The 19,160-nt window shown below is 43.4% G+C and overlaps 4 protein-coding genes across 5 annotated transcripts; 3 read left to right on the plus strand and 1 right to left on the minus strand.

Annotated features, from left to right (window-relative positions):
• Window positions 1-118: 118 nt before the first annotated feature.
• On the plus strand, window positions 119-6,191 carry LOC129792775 (GIGYF family protein Gyf). The gene is made up of 10 exons (XM_055832132.1): window positions 119-243; window positions 619-1,015; window positions 1,106-1,241; window positions 1,415-1,582; window positions 1,670-2,779; window positions 2,842-4,128; window positions 4,199-5,264; window positions 5,348-5,422; window positions 5,721-5,872; window positions 5,946-6,191. Exons 2-10 carry the CDS (start codon window positions 909-911, stop codon window positions 6,069-6,071), a joined length of 4,227 nt encoding a protein of 1,408 aa, XP_055688107.1. The 5' UTR covers window positions 119-243; window positions 619-908; the 3' UTR covers window positions 6,072-6,191.
• Window positions 6,192-6,634: 443 nt separating this feature from the next.
• Window positions 6,635-10,726, plus strand: LOC129792315 (dynein axonemal intermediate chain 7). Its single transcript, XM_055831225.1, has 7 exons — window positions 6,635-6,646; window positions 7,033-7,255; window positions 7,428-7,732; window positions 7,796-8,579; window positions 8,643-8,799; window positions 8,878-10,354; window positions 10,423-10,726. The coding sequence occupies exons 1-7, from the start codon at window positions 6,635-6,637 to the stop codon at window positions 10,660-10,662; spliced, it is 3,198 nt and encodes a 1,065-aa protein (XP_055687200.1). The 3' UTR covers window positions 10,663-10,726.
• Window positions 10,713-15,540, minus strand: LOC129792776 (WASH complex subunit 4). 2 transcript variants are annotated; one of them, XM_055832134.1, is made up of 4 exons: window positions 15,512-15,540; window positions 14,301-14,397; window positions 12,525-14,242; window positions 10,713-12,448 (listed from the first exon to the last, which is right to left on the minus strand). In XM_055832134.1, the coding sequence occupies exons 2-4, from the start codon at window positions 14,335-14,337 to the stop codon at window positions 10,814-10,816; spliced, it is 3,390 nt and encodes a 1,129-aa protein (XP_055688109.1). In that variant the 5' UTR covers window positions 14,338-14,397; window positions 15,512-15,540; the 3' UTR covers window positions 10,713-10,813. The 2 variants fall into 2 exon arrangements, with proteins under 2 accessions (XP_055688109.1, XP_055688108.1); XM_055832133.1 differs by lacking the exon at window positions 15,512-15,540 and adding an exon at window positions 14,498-14,653.
• On the plus strand, window positions 15,291-18,476 carry LOC129792778 (transcriptional repressor CTCF-like). The gene is made up of 5 exons (XM_055832135.1): window positions 15,291-15,423; window positions 15,893-17,176; window positions 17,261-17,882; window positions 17,955-18,058; window positions 18,124-18,476. The coding sequence occupies exons 2-5, from the start codon at window positions 15,914-15,916 to the stop codon at window positions 18,205-18,207; spliced, it is 2,073 nt and encodes a 690-aa protein (XP_055688110.1). The 5' UTR covers window positions 15,291-15,423; window positions 15,893-15,913; the 3' UTR covers window positions 18,208-18,476.
• Window positions 18,477-19,160: the final 684 nt, after the last annotated feature.

Raw genomic sequence — 19,160 nt, forward strand, 5'->3', positions numbered from 1 at the left:
TGGAAGAAGGTACGAGAAGAAAAATCCACAAAAAAGCCCAAATAAACAAAACAGCAGCCGCTAACTTTTTTCAGCACCGTTATTTCATTCGCGAAACATCCATGAAATGCACGTTTCAGCGAACCATGGAAATGGGGAAAGAAGAAAATCCTCCACGGAAGCCGCCATCTTAGAAAGTGGTGAAAAAGTGTGGTAAAAAAATTCTCTTGCTCTTTGGGACTGTTTTGTGTGAATTTTTATCAGGTATTTTTATCGTTCAATAGCACCCCTTGTGCCCCAATTATACACCCATCCTGTACTCTTGACCTTCCTCTAGCTCGTACCTATAGAATATTCTTGCATCTCGTGGTATCTCAGTGGGAAAATTGGCATGAAAAACTTGCTATATACCTCCTCTTCCCGACCCGTGCGTAACTTGTGCACCTTCTTTTGCACCTATCCCATGGTGTCGCGATGGCTAGAAAATATGCCTCCCGGCAGCATGGGGGGACTTTGGACGAGCCTTCTGACGTAGAATAGAGACACATTTTTGCCCGTCTTCAACTCAATTTACATCCCAACATCTTTTTCACAAATTATCCATCAGGCTGACTTTTTTTTCGACTTTTACATTTTCAGCAAATTTCTATATTACAGCAGCATTCGTGCAAAAATACCAGCGTCTTACAATCAATTATCTCTGTCAGATAGAAGAACAACGTGTCTGAATTTGTGGAACTTCTAGAGCCATTCAGGATCTCACAGCGCAGCTTCTCTCTCTCTTTGTAAAGAAGATTTATCGAGTCTACTCCTGAAGAAAGTGTGGGAGTGGATTTGGAATCGCGCCTTTCAAAAGGACACGAAAAAAAAGTGTTGAACATCTATAGGAAGTATTTTGGAAGAAGGAGAAGGATCAGCAGCCAGACAGTATGACTGATTCAATGAAATTTGGCCCCGAATGGCTTCGCAATATGTCCAATGACACGGGCACGGGGACAGGAACAACATCGCAACGACATCAATTGGCAGAATTTCGGTAAAAAGAATTTCCTCCTTTGGTTTTTGTGGGAAAATTTGTTTATTTTGAGCTTTTCTTTTCCTTTTGGGGGCGATGGTGCCTCTACAGGTACGGCAGAGAGGAAATGTTGTCACTCTTTGACAAAAACATCAAAGTCCCGGAAATTTTGCCAAAATTCAAAAATCTCTTTGTGGAAAAAATACAGTGTCCACTCGCACTAACGCCCAGTACTGAAGATGATCTGGTGAGTTCTTTAAATTTAGAAATATCACAGAGAGTTAGATCCTTGTAGAATAGATTCTATATTTTCCTGTAAATCTTACAAATAAAATGATTTTTTTTCCGAAGTAAAAAAAATATTAGAAAACTCAAAAAGATTAAATAAATTATTAAAAATGCAATTTAAATATTTTTCAGCGCGTGTGGCAGGTGCGCAGTTCACCAGGCTTAGGATTGTCCAGTCGAGGGGCACGTGGGGGCCTCATAGATCGAGGTCGTGGACGAGGACGCAGTTCATATCACTCTCTGGGCGGATATCAGCGTTCTACGTCACTGTATGATGAAGAAGGGAGAATCATCGGTCGCGTAAGTCTTCTTTACACCCATTCGTGGGCTGTCCTTGTGAATGTAGGGATTCAATCACGTTGTTTTTTACTCGTTAATCATTTAAAGGGAGAACGATGGCCAGAACGAAATGGAACGGAGTCGAGTGATTGGAATGGATTGTCGTCGACGAGCCCTCGAAAGGATTACAACTCACACGGCCGTGGGGGGAGTCAGGAGAATTGGCGACGTAGCCGTCTGGAGGATGAAACATCTGAAGGATGGCGAAGTACCTCAATTCCTGGTTCGCGCGAGAAGTGGACTCGTTCCACGAGCTGGCGCGAAGAGGAACCCGGTGAGATTTCCTCATCTCTACGTGGCTACAATAGCGATCGGGGATTTGCCGGAGGTACACGAATGATCCCCACCACGGGACGCAAGTTCTGGGATCAGGAGGATAATCTGCCGGAGTGGGCAATGGAGAATCCCCTCGAAAGTGGTGGGAGCTTCGATGCCACGGGTGCTTTTCACGGGTCGGATGATGAATTGGGCGGCGGGAAGGGTGCTGGGGGTGAGAATGACAAAGATGGGCCTCCGGGTAAGGGGAGACGTGTCATCAGCCGTGCTAGTTCCTCCTTTTCTGGGTCTGACAACAATGAAGCTGATTCGGAAAAGAGTGGAAATGATGAAAATGTAAATTCACTACCCGTGAAGGATGAGAGTGAGGAGAAAGAACTCAAAGCACCCCCCAATATCCCCCCGGTGGAGGAGAAGAAGGTTAATTCAGTGGAAAAGAGGGCAATTGAAGATGGAATTAGATGTGAGAATCCCCGTAAAAGTCCAAATGCCACGGTGAGTCAGGAGAAAGTGGCCACGGTGATTGTCACGACGTCAACCACGATAATTGCTTCGTCGATTGTCACAACAACTGAGGCGCGTGCCCCAAGTGGGGACATGCCGCAGAATCAGCAGATGAAGAAGGAAATTGTCGAGATTGCCAGCGTGGATAGAATGCAAGAAGTTGCGGACGATATGGTGGAGAAGTTGATAATGGAGGATGAATTGGTGGCATCAATGGGTGTTCCGGGTGCGGGGGCGTCTCTCGTTGCCTCCGTAAGGAATAAAATGCATTCACCAATGGTGAAAGAACCCCAACCACAAGCCCCACATGCACCACCGCCAATGCCGATGAATCAGGAGACTGAAAGTAACCTCATCTGGTTCTACCGGGATCCTCAGGTGAGTTCCTTTTTGTTTTTCCTTTTAAATTCTTTCAAAAATATTTCTTTCTTCTTCATCAGGATATGGTACAAGGACCATTTACGGCCATTGAAATGGCTGAATGGTATCAGGCAGGGTACTTTGATGATAATCTCTGTGTACGCCGTATGGGTGATCAGAGATTCTCAAAATTGGGTGAACTTATTGAGCTGTGCGGTGGTGAGATGCCCTTCTTTGCACCCTATCGCATCCTTCCGCAGCAAATGAATGAAGCCCCCGTGGCTCCGGTCAATCTCATTGACGATCCGTCCGTCTCCATGAACTTCCAAATGTTGCGACAGCATTACTTGGTGCGGCAACAGGCACTCGTGTACCAGAAGCTCTGCACATCGGACTTTTGGCACATGCTGACGGCGGATCAGCAGCGTGAGATGATAAATAAGCAGGTGGCACTAATGGGTGTCCCGGATAATATTTACGCCCTCCTTGCGGCTATGCCGATGGATTCTGTGCCCCATAGTCACCCGATGGGGCTGCAGGAGTTAATGGGTGGTCCGGGTGGGCCATTTGGTGCCAGTGCCCAAGCAAAGATGCTGCAAATGCACCATCAAACGTCAAAAATGATCAATTCCGCCCATCCAGCGCAACCGGGAGGGGCACCATTGCACCCAATGGGACCCTTTGGGGGTGGTCCCCATGTTCCTGGACCGAGTTTCCCACCACAGGTAACGGCAAATATGAATATAGGTAATTTGGTGCAGCAGCAACAGCAGCCGCCACCACCGCAAATGGGTGCACCTACAATGGGCCATCGGATGCCGATTGTACCGCAAATGCAGGCGGTGCAGCAGAAGAATGACCAACAGAGCCAAAATGACCGCATAAAGTCACTCATTTTGCAGCTAAGCATGCAAAAGGGGATGCCTCAGGGACAGGAGACAAACAATACGTCCCAATGGGGCTCAATGCCACCACCACAGGAAGATTTCCTGGCTGCCCAGAAACAACCACCGTGGATGGGTGGTGGTGGTGGTGGCGGTAATGGTGGTCAGGTAGAGGCTCAGCCACGGGGAATGTGGGATCTTGGGGCAACACCACCAATGCAACCCGGTCAACCACCGCAGATGCCGTCGAATATTGAGATGAAGACCGAGAAGCAGATCCTGGAGGAGCAACAGCAACAGCAGCAGCAGCAGCAACAACTGGCGCGTGCAAAGATGAATGAGGAGAAGAGGGAGAATTTCTACGAGGTCCATCAACCACCAGCGGAGCCCCACAAATTTCAGGAGATGAAAATTCAGGATGTGCCGAAGGTGGAGAAGAGTGGGAAGAAGGAGGAGAAAATCCCACCGAATACAGCGAAGAAGGTACGTAGTACGCTTCAATGGGAACACCCAATGATGTGAACTTTCACTGACAGTAACATATGTTTTGAAGGTGGAGGAGAAGGCTGTGAAGAGTCAACAGCAGCAGCTGCCCCAGGAGGAGAAGCCCGTGCGTGGGGGAAAGAAGGCGCCGGAGCCGAAGAATCAGCCACAAGCAAGTAAGCCCAAAGATGAGGAAAAGAAGCGCGAGGAGGACAAGCGAAGGAACCAGAAGAGGCAGCATGAGGAGGAGAAGCGAAAGCCCAGTGTGCAGGAGGAGAAGAAGGAGGTGCAACAGGAGGTTGTGAAGCGTGGTGCTGGGCAATCGAAGAATCTGCAGGGTCAGACGGTGGGGAAGAATAAGACAAGTAAGTCCTCGGTGGCGCCATGGCTGAATAGTGATGTTGCGGCGCCCGGAATGAGTTTGGCTGAGATTCAGAAGGCTGAAATGGAGCATAGGGCAGAGCAGTCACGGTATGAGCAACTTCTGCGGGAGCAGCAGCAACAGCAGCAGCGTCTTGTGGACATGCAGACGGCCAAGGAGAGTGTTCTGCCCAAATGGAATGCTCAATCGCTCGGGGTGCCGGTTGTGAAGTCTCTCGCTGAAATTCAAGCGGAAGAACAAGCAAAGGCAGAGCGAGAGCGTGAATTGGCTGCCGCAGCAGCGGCTCAATCCAATTCAATGGCACCTAAGGGTTCGGGTAAGCGCGAAGAGGCCAGCTCCTTGGCATTGGGTTCCATTTGGAATAATACAGCTCAGAGTTTGACGTGGAATTCGGGTAAATTGTGGGGTGGTACGAGCAACAGTGGATTCTGGGAGGAACCCACGAAGCCGAGTACATCCTTTGCCACGGCCGCGGCAGCTGGGGGCGCTCCCGCGGCCCAGAAAGCCCTCGCAAAGAGTCAAACAATGACTAACATCCAGACTGCCAAGACAACCACACCGGCCACAAGTCAGGCACCCAAGCAGAACGCTAAACCCGTGAAGCCGTCATCGTCGAATGCCAAGAGTCAACAACCGAGTGGACCCACGAAGAATGCTGGGGCATCCGGGAAGGCAACGCGAAAGGATGATGGTGGCACGGAGTTTACAGCGTGGTGCATGAAGGCACTCACCGCGATGAATAGCACCGTTGATAGTGAGTACTCAAAGAGAATCTTTCTCCCTTAAAATCTGTTGCAAATCTCTCATTTGAAACATTTTTCTTTTTAAATCTTTTAGTTCCCACTTTCGTGTCTTTCCTACAAGACATTGAGTCGCCGTATGAAGTCAAGGACTACATTCGAATGTATTTAGGTGAGTCCCCTCGAGTTTCTTTTCATTTATTTTATTGGCAAGGTAGACAAGAATGTCGTCAAAGCTCTTTATTATTGAGTTTCTTGGCAAGGAAATTCAATAGGATTGCACGTGCTATGTACGAGAAGCCATTGAAAAGTGAAGAAGAGTGCAAATTAGCAACTTTGTTAAGAATTTGAAACGATAATTATGTTGAATGCTTCACAGACTTGCTCTCAATTGCACAAATTCGTCATTTTTTGTAAATTATTTTCAGAGAGAAAGTTGTTGAAAAGAAGAAATTTTCTCTAAATTTCAGGAGAGACAAAAGAGTGTACTGAATTTGCAAAGCAATTCCTCGAACGGCGAAGCAAATATAAGAATCAAATTCGTGCTCAGAATGCACATGTGGACGACATGTGTTCTCCGGCACCGGCGATAACGCCATCAACAGACTGCCAGGAAGTTAAGGTAAAAGGATTTCTCTGTTGTACATTGAAAAAAAAAAACTAAAAAGATTTCTTTTGGTTTCTTCCCATTACAGGGCAAAGGCAAGAAGATTAAGAAGAATAAGATGATGAAATTGGATTCCCGCATTTTGGGCTTTTCTGTAACAGCAGCCCAGGATCGCATTAATGTTGGCGATCGTGATTATCCGAATGCTTCCTAAATATCCTTGATATTTATTTCGCAGAAAGAAGGGAGAAGAGAGAGAGAAAAAAAGAGAAATAAGAGAAAACAGAAATATATATAATAATTATGACTCTTTAAAAAAAAACATAAAAGAAAATATTTTCTATTTTGTGATTTTTTTTCAGTCCTTTTTTTTAACGCAATTTATTGGTCTTCTATTCCTTTTTTAATTTCCGGAAAACATCCTTTTATTTTAGATTCTCACAGTAATCTTGAGGACAATCTTAGCTAGAGGGCTTCAATGAGTTCCCAAAGATCTCCATTAAGAACTTTTTCTTAGGATTCTCTTTCAAATTTCTTACCTTTTTATTCACATTTCTGCACATTTTGTCGGACAGTGGCGGGTAATCAATTTCTGTTTATTTTTTTTCGTTGTGTTTTAAAGAAAACTGTCTTAATCTTCGAGAAAAAATTCACGTTTTAGGTAATGCAAAGTTATGATATTTATTAAAGAAAAAAACATATTGAGTAAAGATTTTTGTGCCTATTGTATAGAAGAATGAAATTATCTTGTAAATAAAAGGAAAAAAATGGAAAATTATGAGAAGAGACGTTTTCCCCGGTATTAGTGGGCAGTTTAAAGGTTAATTGGGGAGATAGGAGAGATTGTTGATTGAACAAACTCTCTCCAATTAATGGTTCAATTATTATGGAAACTTGAGGATTTTTATGAGCGATCGTTAAGGTAAGATTGAAAGAAATAATTTAAAATTTTCCTTTAATTCCTTCCTTTATAATTTTTTGGTAAAAGTTTTTTATCATTCTGTTCTTGTAAAGTTTCCTTAACTTGTAGAACAATCCCTTGTTTTATTGATCAAACAAAAAACTAAAGAAGCTGAATAAATTAACCGAGTGCTATGGTAAGTATTTATTGCATTATCCTTTAAATAATTTTCCAATTAAATTAAAAAAAGAAAATTTCCTTTCGGGATGAGTAGGGACCAAAAAAGAAGCTGACGAAGAAGGAGAAAGCAAAACTCGATGCAGAACATGCTGAACATGTGAGGCAGGAGCAAGAGAAGGAGCGTCTGCGGAGTCAACAGGAAGAACAGGAGCGTCAGAAGCGTGAGCAAGAAGATGCAGAGGATAGACAACGGCAGGAACTTGTGGAGAATCGAATAAGGCGCGTTCAGCTCAAGGAAAGTCTCGAATACTTTCAAGGTAAAATCAAGAAAAAATGTTTGGGTGAATAGAATCAAGTTTCTTATGATTTAAAATGTCTCAAATGAGCAAAACTTGGAATATTTAGCATTTGCGCGGAATTTTCCTCAATTTAGAATAATTTTCTTTTTTTAATCAAAAATCATCTCAATTTCTTCAATCAATCCCAAAGACTTCCGCCAGAAAACGAATGAAATTTATGCAGAACAGAAGAAACAGAATGAATGGAAGCGCTACATGCGCTGCAATGGATTGCCAAATGCTCAAAATCCCGGAGATTTGCGTCAATACATCCACATGTGGATGGAGAAGGAAGAAGTTCTGGAGCAAAAGGAGCGAAATTGGCTCCTAATGACAAATGAGGAAACTCTCCTTACGCAAGATCGTGAAGTTGTGGACCTTACGCGGGGCAATGTGAAAAAGCTTCAGCCCAACATTGGTGATCTGTATGCAATTCGTGTCAAGGAGATTCTCGGTGTAAGTTGGAGCTTTTCATTTGCTTCAAATTTTCTTGTTAATTGAATTATCTTTAATATGTAGATCATGGATGAACTACAAGAAGCAATTCTGGAACCTGATAATCTCACTCCAGCCATTTACCGGGATCTCTTGCGCCTTAGGGGGGAATTGCGTGAGAAATTGGCTGAATATGTGGATAAATTCTCATATCAGATTCTCTGCAACATCGATCGCGATATGACGCTCGATGGATCAACGATTGCAACGCACATTTTCGAATCGAATGTCTTCAAATCCCAACTGTGGACGCAACGAGATATCCCACAACCACAGCTTAGCGCTAAGGAGCGCGCGCGTGAGGAGGTGAAGCATACAGAAGTGGAATTTTCCCTCCTGGACACCACCCTCATCCTCCCGCCAACGGTTAAATGCTTCCGGGCAGCCCTGCGAGGATTGTGGCTAAATTACGATCACTTCTCAGACTCCTGCCACAGCTACTTCATGCCCATCATCACGGGGAAGCCAAAGAATTTGCGTCAAAGCACCAAGATGGAGTGGCAGAAGCGCAAGGAATTGCTCGAGAAGGCACTTGCTGAGAAGAAGGCACAAATTGAGATTTCACAATTCGACACAATGGAACCACCAGCAGCTCCTGCAGTCATTGACATTGATAAACTCTATGCGGATTATGAGACAGAACAGAATCGCATTGAGAAGCGTCGCAAAGGACCCGAAGGACTCGCATTAGGCGCCACGGATGTGAATTTACGCAGCCACAGGATTGTTGGGGGGATCTACTGCATTGATTATTTGGATCAACCGAAGCAGGATGTGAAGATTGGGTCAAAATCCTTCCTCACAACACGTAAGATTCGCGATCAATTTGATTTGAAATGGGAAATTCATTGTAAAAATGAATTCTTTCCAGTACTTCATCCAAATAAACTAAAGAGGAAGCATTTCTATCAATCCTACAAACCCCCGCCACCACCTCAACCAGGCGTCAGGCGACTTCCGGAAGAAATTGAAGCAGAGATCAAATTAATGGAGCAAAATTTGGATAAACTCGCTCTCATCACAGTTAAGTATGTTTTCTAAAGATCATCAAAGAAGATTTTCTTCTCAGATAAAAAGGAAAAGCTCAAATTAATTTCATTCTGCAGACTTCCTGAAAATGTTTTGTGGTTTGAACCACCAATTGTGTGTCGATGGGAATGTAGGGCTGATGTGGAAGAAACCCTCAGGGAGGATAATGAAGACATTGAGGGTCTTCTGGGTGAAACAACAGCTCCTGACCACACAGTGGGGCAAAAGGTCAAATCCCCACCAAGTGTGATTGAGATTCGGGATTTCAATCTTCTATTTATCCCACCACGTATCGATCTCTATGCTCTAATGTTGGATTTTGTCGTACCCCGCCTCCCGGATGGGTATGGGGTGAAGATTGAAGATGTCACTGGAGAGCGGAAGAACAGCTTGATGAAGTACACCATCAAAGAGGGAGGTTTGAAGAGGAACGGGGACGTACGACGAAAGCATTCAAGTACAGCCATTAATTCAGTCATTCATCCAACCAATTCACCACGATCACTTCATCCGAAGGTACGCCTCAAGAAGACACTGAGAATTCTCGTGAGAAAATCATCGCAAGACACTACGGAGTCACAATCTCCCTCTTCATCACCAACACCATCAACGGATGACGAGGAGGAGGAGAAAGTCCCTCAAAACTTCCGTCGTGTTAGTGTCTCAATGGGATCCAGTGGGAAGTACATGCTGTCGCAGTTTATCCGGGACTTGGATCAGCTCATTGAGCTCCAGACACCCCATCTTGAAGCGAAAATTGAGGAAATTGCATCGAATTTATCTTCTCCCGCCGATGAAGCACAGGAAGTGCCGAGAAAACCATCAAATGTAAGCCTTTTGCGAGATGATCGCGAACTTTTGCGTGATCCCCGGTTCCTATCGGCCTCCTTCAAGCTAGACGATTCAGCTGAATGTGCCAAAGATGTGGAAATAATTGAAGAATCCGATTCAGAGACGGATGCCAATGATGGGAGAGATGCTGCGAGTTTTGCAACACTCTACCCACCGGATAAGTCAACATCCAAATGGAGTACACGTGATGTGCACGATGTGAAGTTCAATGAAGACAAGCTGACCATTCAATTCCGCACGGGACGTCTGGGATGCTTTGGATTTGCCGCCAATCGATACAGCAACATGCCCTACCAGACGTGGGAGCTAAAGCCAGACTTTCGTGTCCCCAATGCCGTCACATTCACCCTCACAGCTGCTGTGGTGAGCATTGATTTAACCATCCTGGAGAATGGGGTGCGTCTCAACTCACTCCAAGGATGCTCAGCAGCTCCCCTCGCACACATCCTGGGCACCATTCTACCGCTCAGTGAACTCAAGACCGTAATGAAGAGTACGGCAATTGATCTCTTCCCCGAACCCGATGCCTTCTGCTACACAGAAGGTTCCTGCGAGAAGAACACCGTCATGGAGGCACATCTCTACGATTGCATGGGAGCCCTGGCGCTCACGCACAATTTCTCTTGGTCTCGCTGGAATCTCCTCTCGGGCAGTCGAACGGCTGTTCTCCTAATGCGTGAAGTGATGGAGCATCGAAAACCTGTAAAAACTACAAATTTCTTTCTTTTTAAAACATTTTTTCAAGCTATAAAAATGATTGTTTTTTGCAGCCCTCTCAGTCAACCCTTCTTGTGACTCCACTGAAAACAATCGTCGTTGATTGCACAGAAGTGTCGGCGGCATTTAGCACAGCCGGTGTACCCGGAATGCAATTCTATGCTGATCTCCATCATTTAGCGCGGGAGCATTCTCAGCCTGTTTCACGGGAAAAGCAGAGAAATATGAATCTCCTACTGCGAGATAATGTTGTGCAAGTTCTCAAATCCAGCAGACCTCTTAGTTTTTGCTGAAATTTACTTAAATTTTTCTCTTTTTTTCTCATCAATAAAAACACAAAAAATATGCAAAAAATATTTTTTATGACTGCCCTGTTTACAGGTTCTTCCGCTCTCTGTTTTCTCCTCCTCATCATCTTTGGTCGTTATGTGTGATTAATCCTCCTTAGTTACTGAAGAAAATCTTGGCACTGCTCAAATTGTAGTAGAGCAGATCAAATTCCTGCTGGAATGTCTGAATACGCCTCTCGGTGAGCGCCAGCGTTTGCTGTAGCTTCACATCATCCACTGTACCCATTTCCTTTCGCTGCTGTGCAATTTTCTCCCTATCAGCTGCATACTTGACCTTAACTGCACGGAACCAGTGGAGTGAATTGAAGTCATCAATTTGATCGAGAAGCTTGAGGATGTAGGCCAGCCCCATGACGAATCCATCGTCCGTAAAGAGGGCATCCTGTCGATTCTTCTTCCCCATGCGATCCTTCATGCTCAGAATGTGCTCAATGAAGTTAATTGTGAGTGGCGGTACGATGATGTAGAAGGTCTTCAGGTGGACATTCTTTGCGTCTCGCAGAAAGGGGGCCAATGTGTCGACGAGGAGGCGAAAGTATTCCGTTCCTTCTGACCACTGTCGCCACAAATGCTCAATGTCTCCCTGCAGATTGGCTGCTGATGTGCACGTAGCCGATGAGAGTCCCTCATTCGTAGCCAGCTCACTCAGCGTTAGACTCCCACGCTCCTCTGCAGATGGTAGGAAAGCACTCGCCATGGAGCACGTATGAATGCATCCGGATCGCATCATTCTCACATACCCCATTGCATTGCCAATGTGACTCACAAGAAGGCGAAAAGTATCCAAATAACTCTCTCCTGCATCCGTAATACCAAGCTTCCGGATACCCTTATTGAAGGCATCCGCCCTCTCGTACGCATACATTTGCCCAAGACGCTCACGATTGTCCCTGAACCACTTTTGATCCTTCACAAGACGACTCTTGATGCGTTCATCGTAGAGAAATTGTGACAACACATAAATCTTCCGCTTGAGGAATTGGTACGTGAAATTAACAGTTGTATTCACAACACCAATCCCATGGGTCCTCAGGGAATTGGCAATGTGACGAATATTGATGGTATTGAGGTGCTTATTGGCACTGGTGCGCTCAATAAATACTTGATTATTCAAATTGTACACATACTGTGCGACAAAAACGTGAATATTTCGCATTATATCCAGTACATCGCATCCCTGTTCAATAATCTGCGTCGGCAAGTGATCAGCCACAGTTACCAAATTCATCTTCAGCCCCGCAAGACGTCTCATCTCACCATACGTACGCCAGTCGTGGAGGGAAATTGTCGTTAGATTGTAGAACATATTGCTGAGGTAGGCTTCAACGCTTCTCCTCAAGCTTACATAGCGATCTGCCACCCTTATGGGCTCCACAGCTAGCAAGGCAGACGAGTTGACGAGCATTGAACCCCTCACGAAGGGATTCACGGCATCCACTTGCAAGTTGGAGTGGAAATCCAACCGGAGACTCGTCTCAATTTGTCCACACAGCCGCATTATCACTTCCCTACTCATTGTCTTCATTACACCCTCAATAAATTGTTCCTGACACGTGAATTTAACCATCTTGCACTCACCAATACCCTCTGCGCATTTGTTGATACCCGCAAAAGTAGCCAGGATACGCTGATGATCTATTCCTTGGTCAAAATACTGCTTCAGGTAGCTGCGGAATAGTGATTGGTGCCAGAAAAGGAATGAAGTGTCACAAACACGATTGAGGGTGTCCTAAAAAGGCCAAATGAGAGAGATGAGATGATTAGTTCAGAATTTTAGCGAAAGACTAGTTGTGGCATTGTCTCACCTGTAGATCCACAATGAGGGACAACCTCTCGAGAATCTTCATCAATTTCTCAACATACTCCACATTGAGGCTCGTTGCATTACTCTCAAAGACACAAAGGGCTATCCTGGCAATGTTAATTCGTGTCCTCGTTGCTGGACCGTAGAAGCAACGTTCGGCAATTTGGAGTGCCGCCAGGGAGTCGAGGATTCTTTCGTTGTAATTATCACGCGAAAGAGTCTTCTTGGCGGCATTCACCAAGTAAATGGCTTGATAGGCAAAATGCTGGATGATACTGTTGACACTTTCCACGATAAACGTGCGAAAGTGCTGAAACACCTCCGGGATGCTGATTAGTAGCTCTAGGAGCTTGCAGACATTCATCAATGTGTGCTTTTGCATTGGTTGCTGCACGATCACATGAAGATTCGTCACGCACTTTATCAAGTGACTCATTTGACCGGCAAGTTTCACGCCGGTGGTGAAGAGACTTGCCCGGACACGTATTTGATCGATTTTAACTTCACTCTTTGCCATCTTTTGTTCAGCCATCATTTGGAGGGTCCACGAGAGGGTGCGGAAAGCGAATGAGTTCACTTCCTTTGGCAAATTGGCAGTTTTTGTGGTCAAGAAGATTTGTCGCACCTTATTGGCATCACTCACAAATCGCTCATGACCCTTGAGGAGGGTGGCTGCGTGGCGACGAATGAAGACTTCCGGACACCAGACGATATTGCTAATGAGGGTGATTCCGCAGAATTTATTGCTAATCTCGAGGAGATTCTTGAAGCACTTCTGATCGAGATTACCAAAGAAGGCATGATAGAAGATGCACATGACGCTCACCCTGAGAATTTCCTGGCAGTTCCCCAACTCGGATATATCTTGCGGATATTTCATCACACCACCGAGTGTTCTCTTAATGTAGGCCTGCATTTGTGTGGCAAAACGCCCCAATGCTTTCGATGGCACCATTCCTTTTACCCTAACACACCGCTCCAGGGCACTCTCAACGAGTCTACCCTGAAAGAGGACATCCAAGTCCCCAATCATCTGCTTCAGTCCATTCAAATCAACATCAGTGTAGTCCCTAAATTGATCACCATTCACGCAAACAGTTGTCATTTGTTTCTTGTACGGATTCCAAAATTGCCGCAACCGCAGTCCCCCGAAGATCTCATCGAAGATGTAAATACTCACAAACAAATCACACATTTTGTCGGAAATGGCATGGAAGCATGTGGAATTGTCAGCATTCCCAAGGCATTTGTTGTCATCGAAGAAGGCACTAAATTGTTTAACGGTGAGCTCCAGGACGTCATTGCAGCGTTCGAGGAATTGCCGCGTGTTGCAGAGGTACTCCAGCACAGTGGAAACTTTCTCATTGATCACATTGCTTGCCGGTGCGGTGTCAGTCTTCCCTTCTGCCACATCCTCATCGTAGTAGAGGAGATTGAGTTGCAGTCTTTCCGCCTCCTTGCGCAGATACTCAATCTCATCACTCAGGAAGGCGAAGACAATGATGTTCTTATTGAGAACTTTATTGTCGGATTCCACAAGTTGGAAAAGGGAGATATTTTCGCAATTTCCACGGTATTTGTAGTCAATTGTTGTGTGGCATTTTGTGAATGTTCCACCTCGTTCTGGGGCTGAGTGATCACCATCCAGGGAGAGCAGGAGATGACTGTGAGAATCCAGGAATTTACCAAATTGCCTCAATTGTTGTTCGCCGCAGATGTCTAAAAGAAAGATTTTAATGAAAAAGTGATTTTTGTGGAATAATTTTGGACAACTCACTTTCTGCGGCTTTTCCTTTATTATTAGGCGATTGCATCTCTCTTCAGCATCCTCTTTTTCTCCTTTTTCCTTGACCTCTAGTCTGATCTTCCCAGATCTGTAAAGAAATTAATTGGATTTTCAGGATTTTCACCAATATTGAGCAACAGTTTTTTCTCAATTCTTATCAACAATGTTCTTTAATCAATGAGACTCACACTGAATAATTTAAAATTATTTCCTATCTATTCTTAATCTTAATTTTATTAATATTTTATCACAAATTTAATTAATTAAATTTAAATTAATTTACTTTAATATTTTATGAAAAATGTGCAATTTTTCGTAAACACACGCCCCTTTCCAAGAATGATAAACGTCAACAAGCTGACCTCTTACGGAAAACTAAAGCACAAAAGTAGACGTTTTATTGTGTAAAAGTGAATCTTTTGCAAAACCGCTTGGCCGATCAGGAGGGAATTTATTATTGAATTTTAGGAGCTATTAGAAATGGCAACGGATATATTGGTTTGTCCAATATTTACACGGATTTCTAACCTAAGATATTCACATAAATTCAGTACAATTTTTATTTTCTGTCTCATTCATTCCCATTGAATGTAATAGTAAAAATGTTAGGTTAGAAATCCGGATAAATATTGGAAAAGGAAAATCCGATAAAAAGAATTTGATTCTCCCTTGTGATCCCTTTTTAATGACTTTGTGGATGTCGAACGAAATGACGTCAGGCCCTGAACAATATAAAAGGAAGAAGAAAATCCCTTTTATAGTTTATTTTTCATTCTTCTTGCCCTTCAAATGCTATTCCAGTATTTTTTTGCTGTTTTTCCAAACAAAAAACGAAAATAACATCAATCCAAAAACTCAATTTTCCATAGAAAATTCAGCGAAAAAGGGCGAAAAATCCTTTGGGCAAAAACAGAACAGAATCACATCGAATCAAAGGAATCCCAATCTAATTCTGAATCTAAAGCACGTGAAAGACCCCTTGAGTATTTTCGTTTCTTCTTTGGAGCATTTTCTCTTTTTTAGTGGAAATTTTGTGAAAAGTGTGAAAAAGTGAATTATTTGATTTTCTACTTGGTATTTTGGAGTGAAAATTGCACAGAAACTATCTTAAATGGTAAGTGAACACTTTTGTGGGAAAATATTGGTGGAAATTGCACGGAAAACCGGTGAAAAATCACAATAAATCGCACACAGCACTTTACCTTGTCGGGAAGTCAGCGCCAATGGTGATAATTTTAAGAAATTTTCTTCGCCCCCTGGTAACAATTTTGTTAATTTTGTATTTTTACTATTTTGTCCTCGGCTTTATTTGCAAAAATATTAATGTTTTTGCAAGAAAATTGGACGCCCCGCCGCGTGTGTGCGGAGTCCCCGGGGCTTGAGAAATCAGGAGAAAAATGAAGAAAATGGCGGAGCTGCAAAAGTCCGCAATGATGCTAACAAATTCATTTTTGGAAGAGAAAAATTCTTTCACTTAAAAATTGAGGATTTTTAAGGAAAATTCTTTAGAAAATTGGTTTTTCGTGCAAAAAATCATGAAAATATGAGATTGCAGGATTTCAATTGTGTTTTCTTCTTTGTAGAAATAATTACATTCGGCCAGGATGTCGCATACAACAGTAGGAATAAAGTTGGAGGGCAGTGAGTTGCAATCGTATCTGGAGTCCTTCAATAAGGAGATTGATACCACTGCTACAGCTGGACCGTCATCTGCTGGTCATACAGAAGCGGAAACAATAACAATCATCCGGGATGCAGAAGGTGAATCCGGAGGGGAGGATGATGATGAAGATACTGGGACGTACTTCATAGACTCCTCCGGGAACTACTACTACCAGGCAACAAAGGATTCCGAACCTGTTTTGACTACACCACCAGACTTCTTGGATGATGAAGATGTCAAGGAGAAAACAGAGACGAAGAAGTCTTCGGAGAATCAAGACTATGTCACAATAATGCCGTCTGACGGTGGATCCGGTGAGGTGAGCTATGTGTTGATCATGAATGGGCAGGATGGCAAGGAGCAGGCTAGCCAAGAAACTCTCGAGGGTGGTGAAGAAGAACAACCAGAGGGGGAGGAATTTGAGGGAGAAGATGAAGATGGGAATGTTTATGACTTTGAGGAGGATCCCGACAAGATTATTGGGCTTTCCGATGGGGAAGATGACAAGCAGAAGGTGATGAAGATTATCAAGGGGCCCATGCAGACGGTATCGCATCTCTGCAACTACTGCAACTACACAAGCACCAAGCGCTACCTCTTGTCGCGCCACATGAAATCCCATTCGGATGAGCGCCCCCACAAATGTAGTGTGTGCGAGCGTGGCTTCAAAACCGTGGCGTCACTTCACAATCACGTGAATACCCACACTGGGACCAAACCGCATCACTGCAAATTTTGCATGAGCTCCTTCACGACATCCGGAGAGCTTGTTCGCCATGTTCGCTACCGGCATACCCACGAAAAGCCACACAAGTGCTCAGAGTGTGACTATGCGAGTGTCGAATTGAGCAAGTTGAAGCGGCATATTCGCTGCCACACCGGGGAGCGCCCATATCAATGTCCTCACTGCACCTACGCCTCTCCGGATACATTTAAGCTGAAGCGCCACTTGCGCATCCACACGGGGGAGAAACCCTACGAATGCGATGTGTGCAATGCAAAATTCACCCAAAGTAACTCCCTGAAAGCTCACAAACTCATCCACAATGTGGGAGACAAGCCGGTCTTTCAGTGTGAGCTCTGCCCCACAACGTGTGGCCGCAAAACCGACCTGAGGATTCACATTCAGAAGCTTCACACATCCGACAAGCCACTCAAATGCAAACGCTGCGATGGACTTTTCCCTGACAGATATACTTACAAGGTAGATGAGTTTTTTTTATTTGCAAAGAAATTGTCTTGTTCCTGGAAGTTTTCTTACAATTTTTTTTTCTAATGTTTTTTGCAGATCCACACAAAGACACACGAAGGAGAGAAATGCTACAAGTGCGATCTTTGTCCTTACGCATCAATTTCTGCGCGTCATTTGGAGTCTCATATGCTTATTCATACAGATCAGAAGCCCTACCAGTGTGATCAGTGTGAACAGTCTTTCCGGCAGAAGCAACTTCTGAAGCGTCATATAAATCTCTATCACAATCCAGACTACGTGCCGCCGGTGCCAAAGCCAAAGGGGCACCATTGCCCGCACTGTAGCCGTAGCTTTAGGCACAAGGGTAACCTCATTCGGCATCTTGCGCTGCACGATCCCGAATCTTCAATTCACGAAGATGCGCAGGCGCTTAAGGCGGGACGGAAGAAGCGCATTCTGTACGATGGGGAATTCAAAACAGAACAATTGGACAGTGATGAGGAGCAGGAGGAGGAGGAGTACGAGGATGAGGATATGCCACCAGATGAGGATATGATTGAGGAAACTCAAGATAGTGTTGAGGAAGAACATAAAGAGACGATGATTGTTGAGGGGGATGATGACAATCAATATGTTGTATTGGAGGTCATCCCGCTTGGTGATGAGGAGGACGAAGGACAAAATTCACGTCTCAATGAGGAATTTCTCCTATCAGAGAGTTAGTTTAATTAACCTTTTGTCACTTCATTGATTTCCTTCTCTGACTGATTTTTTTCTACTTCTTTGAAAGATATTGAAGGAGAAGTTCTCGAAGGACTTCATGATCCTAGCAAGAAAATAAGTGTCAAGACCGAAAATGTGGATAAAGACATGGGAGATTGCTTTGGATTTGATGTAAGATTAATGGAAAAAAATTTAATTAAATCTAATATTAAATTATAAATTTCCATCTTTTCCAGGAGGAAGAGGATGAAGAGATGGAAGTAAGAGAAGCAAATCCAGCAAAGAAAATGAAGAAATCTAGTATTGTGGCAAAGCAGTAGATATGCTCTCATTCATTTATTTTATCTACATAAATTTAAAAATTTTAAATAAGGTTTAATATCATAAAAAATTGATAAAAAGTGTAGGGCTTTCAAGCAAAGCAACATACAGACATTTAAAATAAAGTAAAATTTCTATAGAAGGGATAAACTTTTAGATTCCGCAACACAAGTCTGTATTTTAATTAAAATTACTTTTATTTAACTAAAAGTATCTCTAGAAGGATAAAAATATTAATTATAAAAATAAAATAAATGTTAACCAATGATTTTCTTTTTAATTTGCTACAAGGGGAAGGATAAAAGTGAAATTGAATCTCACGGATAAAATTACGAATGAATAGAGTTGGAAAAGTGAGTGTTTTGCGCAAAAGCAGTACGAGCCATAAATGGATGAATTTCGCAAAGAAAGCCAAAACTCGTTTGGGGCAGAGAGACCCCAAAATAGAAAATAGTTTCAACACATTTTACCGAGAAAATGTGTCTTCCGGGTGCATAAAGTTGAATCCCACACGAATTTGGGTCAAATATTGCGTTCTACTGTGGAATTTTGTCAGCAATTTGTGCGGTTTTATGTAAATTTCTTATCATTTCCACTTTTCTCCAGAAAACTGCAATGAATGATTTTATTAAATGATAGATTCCAATTTTCAGAAAATCTAAATTCTCAGATTAATCATCGTTTGTCTAAAATCCAATCTTAATAAATCTCCTTTGGGCTGAAACCAAATGTATCTATAAAGTGTAGTAAGAGACAGATTTGAAAGGATTTTGTCTTCAATTAAAATTCCCGTGGCAAAGAGAGAAATTATGAGCTGAAAGGAATATTGTGAAATAATAAAACATAAGATGTCTACTCGAAAGATATCCTCCCCACACTACCCTCACACACAGTATTATCTATATGTACTACAAAACTAAACAATTTCATATAATTTAGCCCCTCTTTTCCC

This window comes from Lutzomyia longipalpis, chromosome 3 (assembly GCF_024334085.1).
Source record: "Lutzomyia longipalpis isolate SR_M1_2022 chromosome 3, ASM2433408v1".
NCBI lineage: Eukaryota > Metazoa > Arthropoda > Insecta > Diptera > Psychodidae > Lutzomyia > Lutzomyia longipalpis.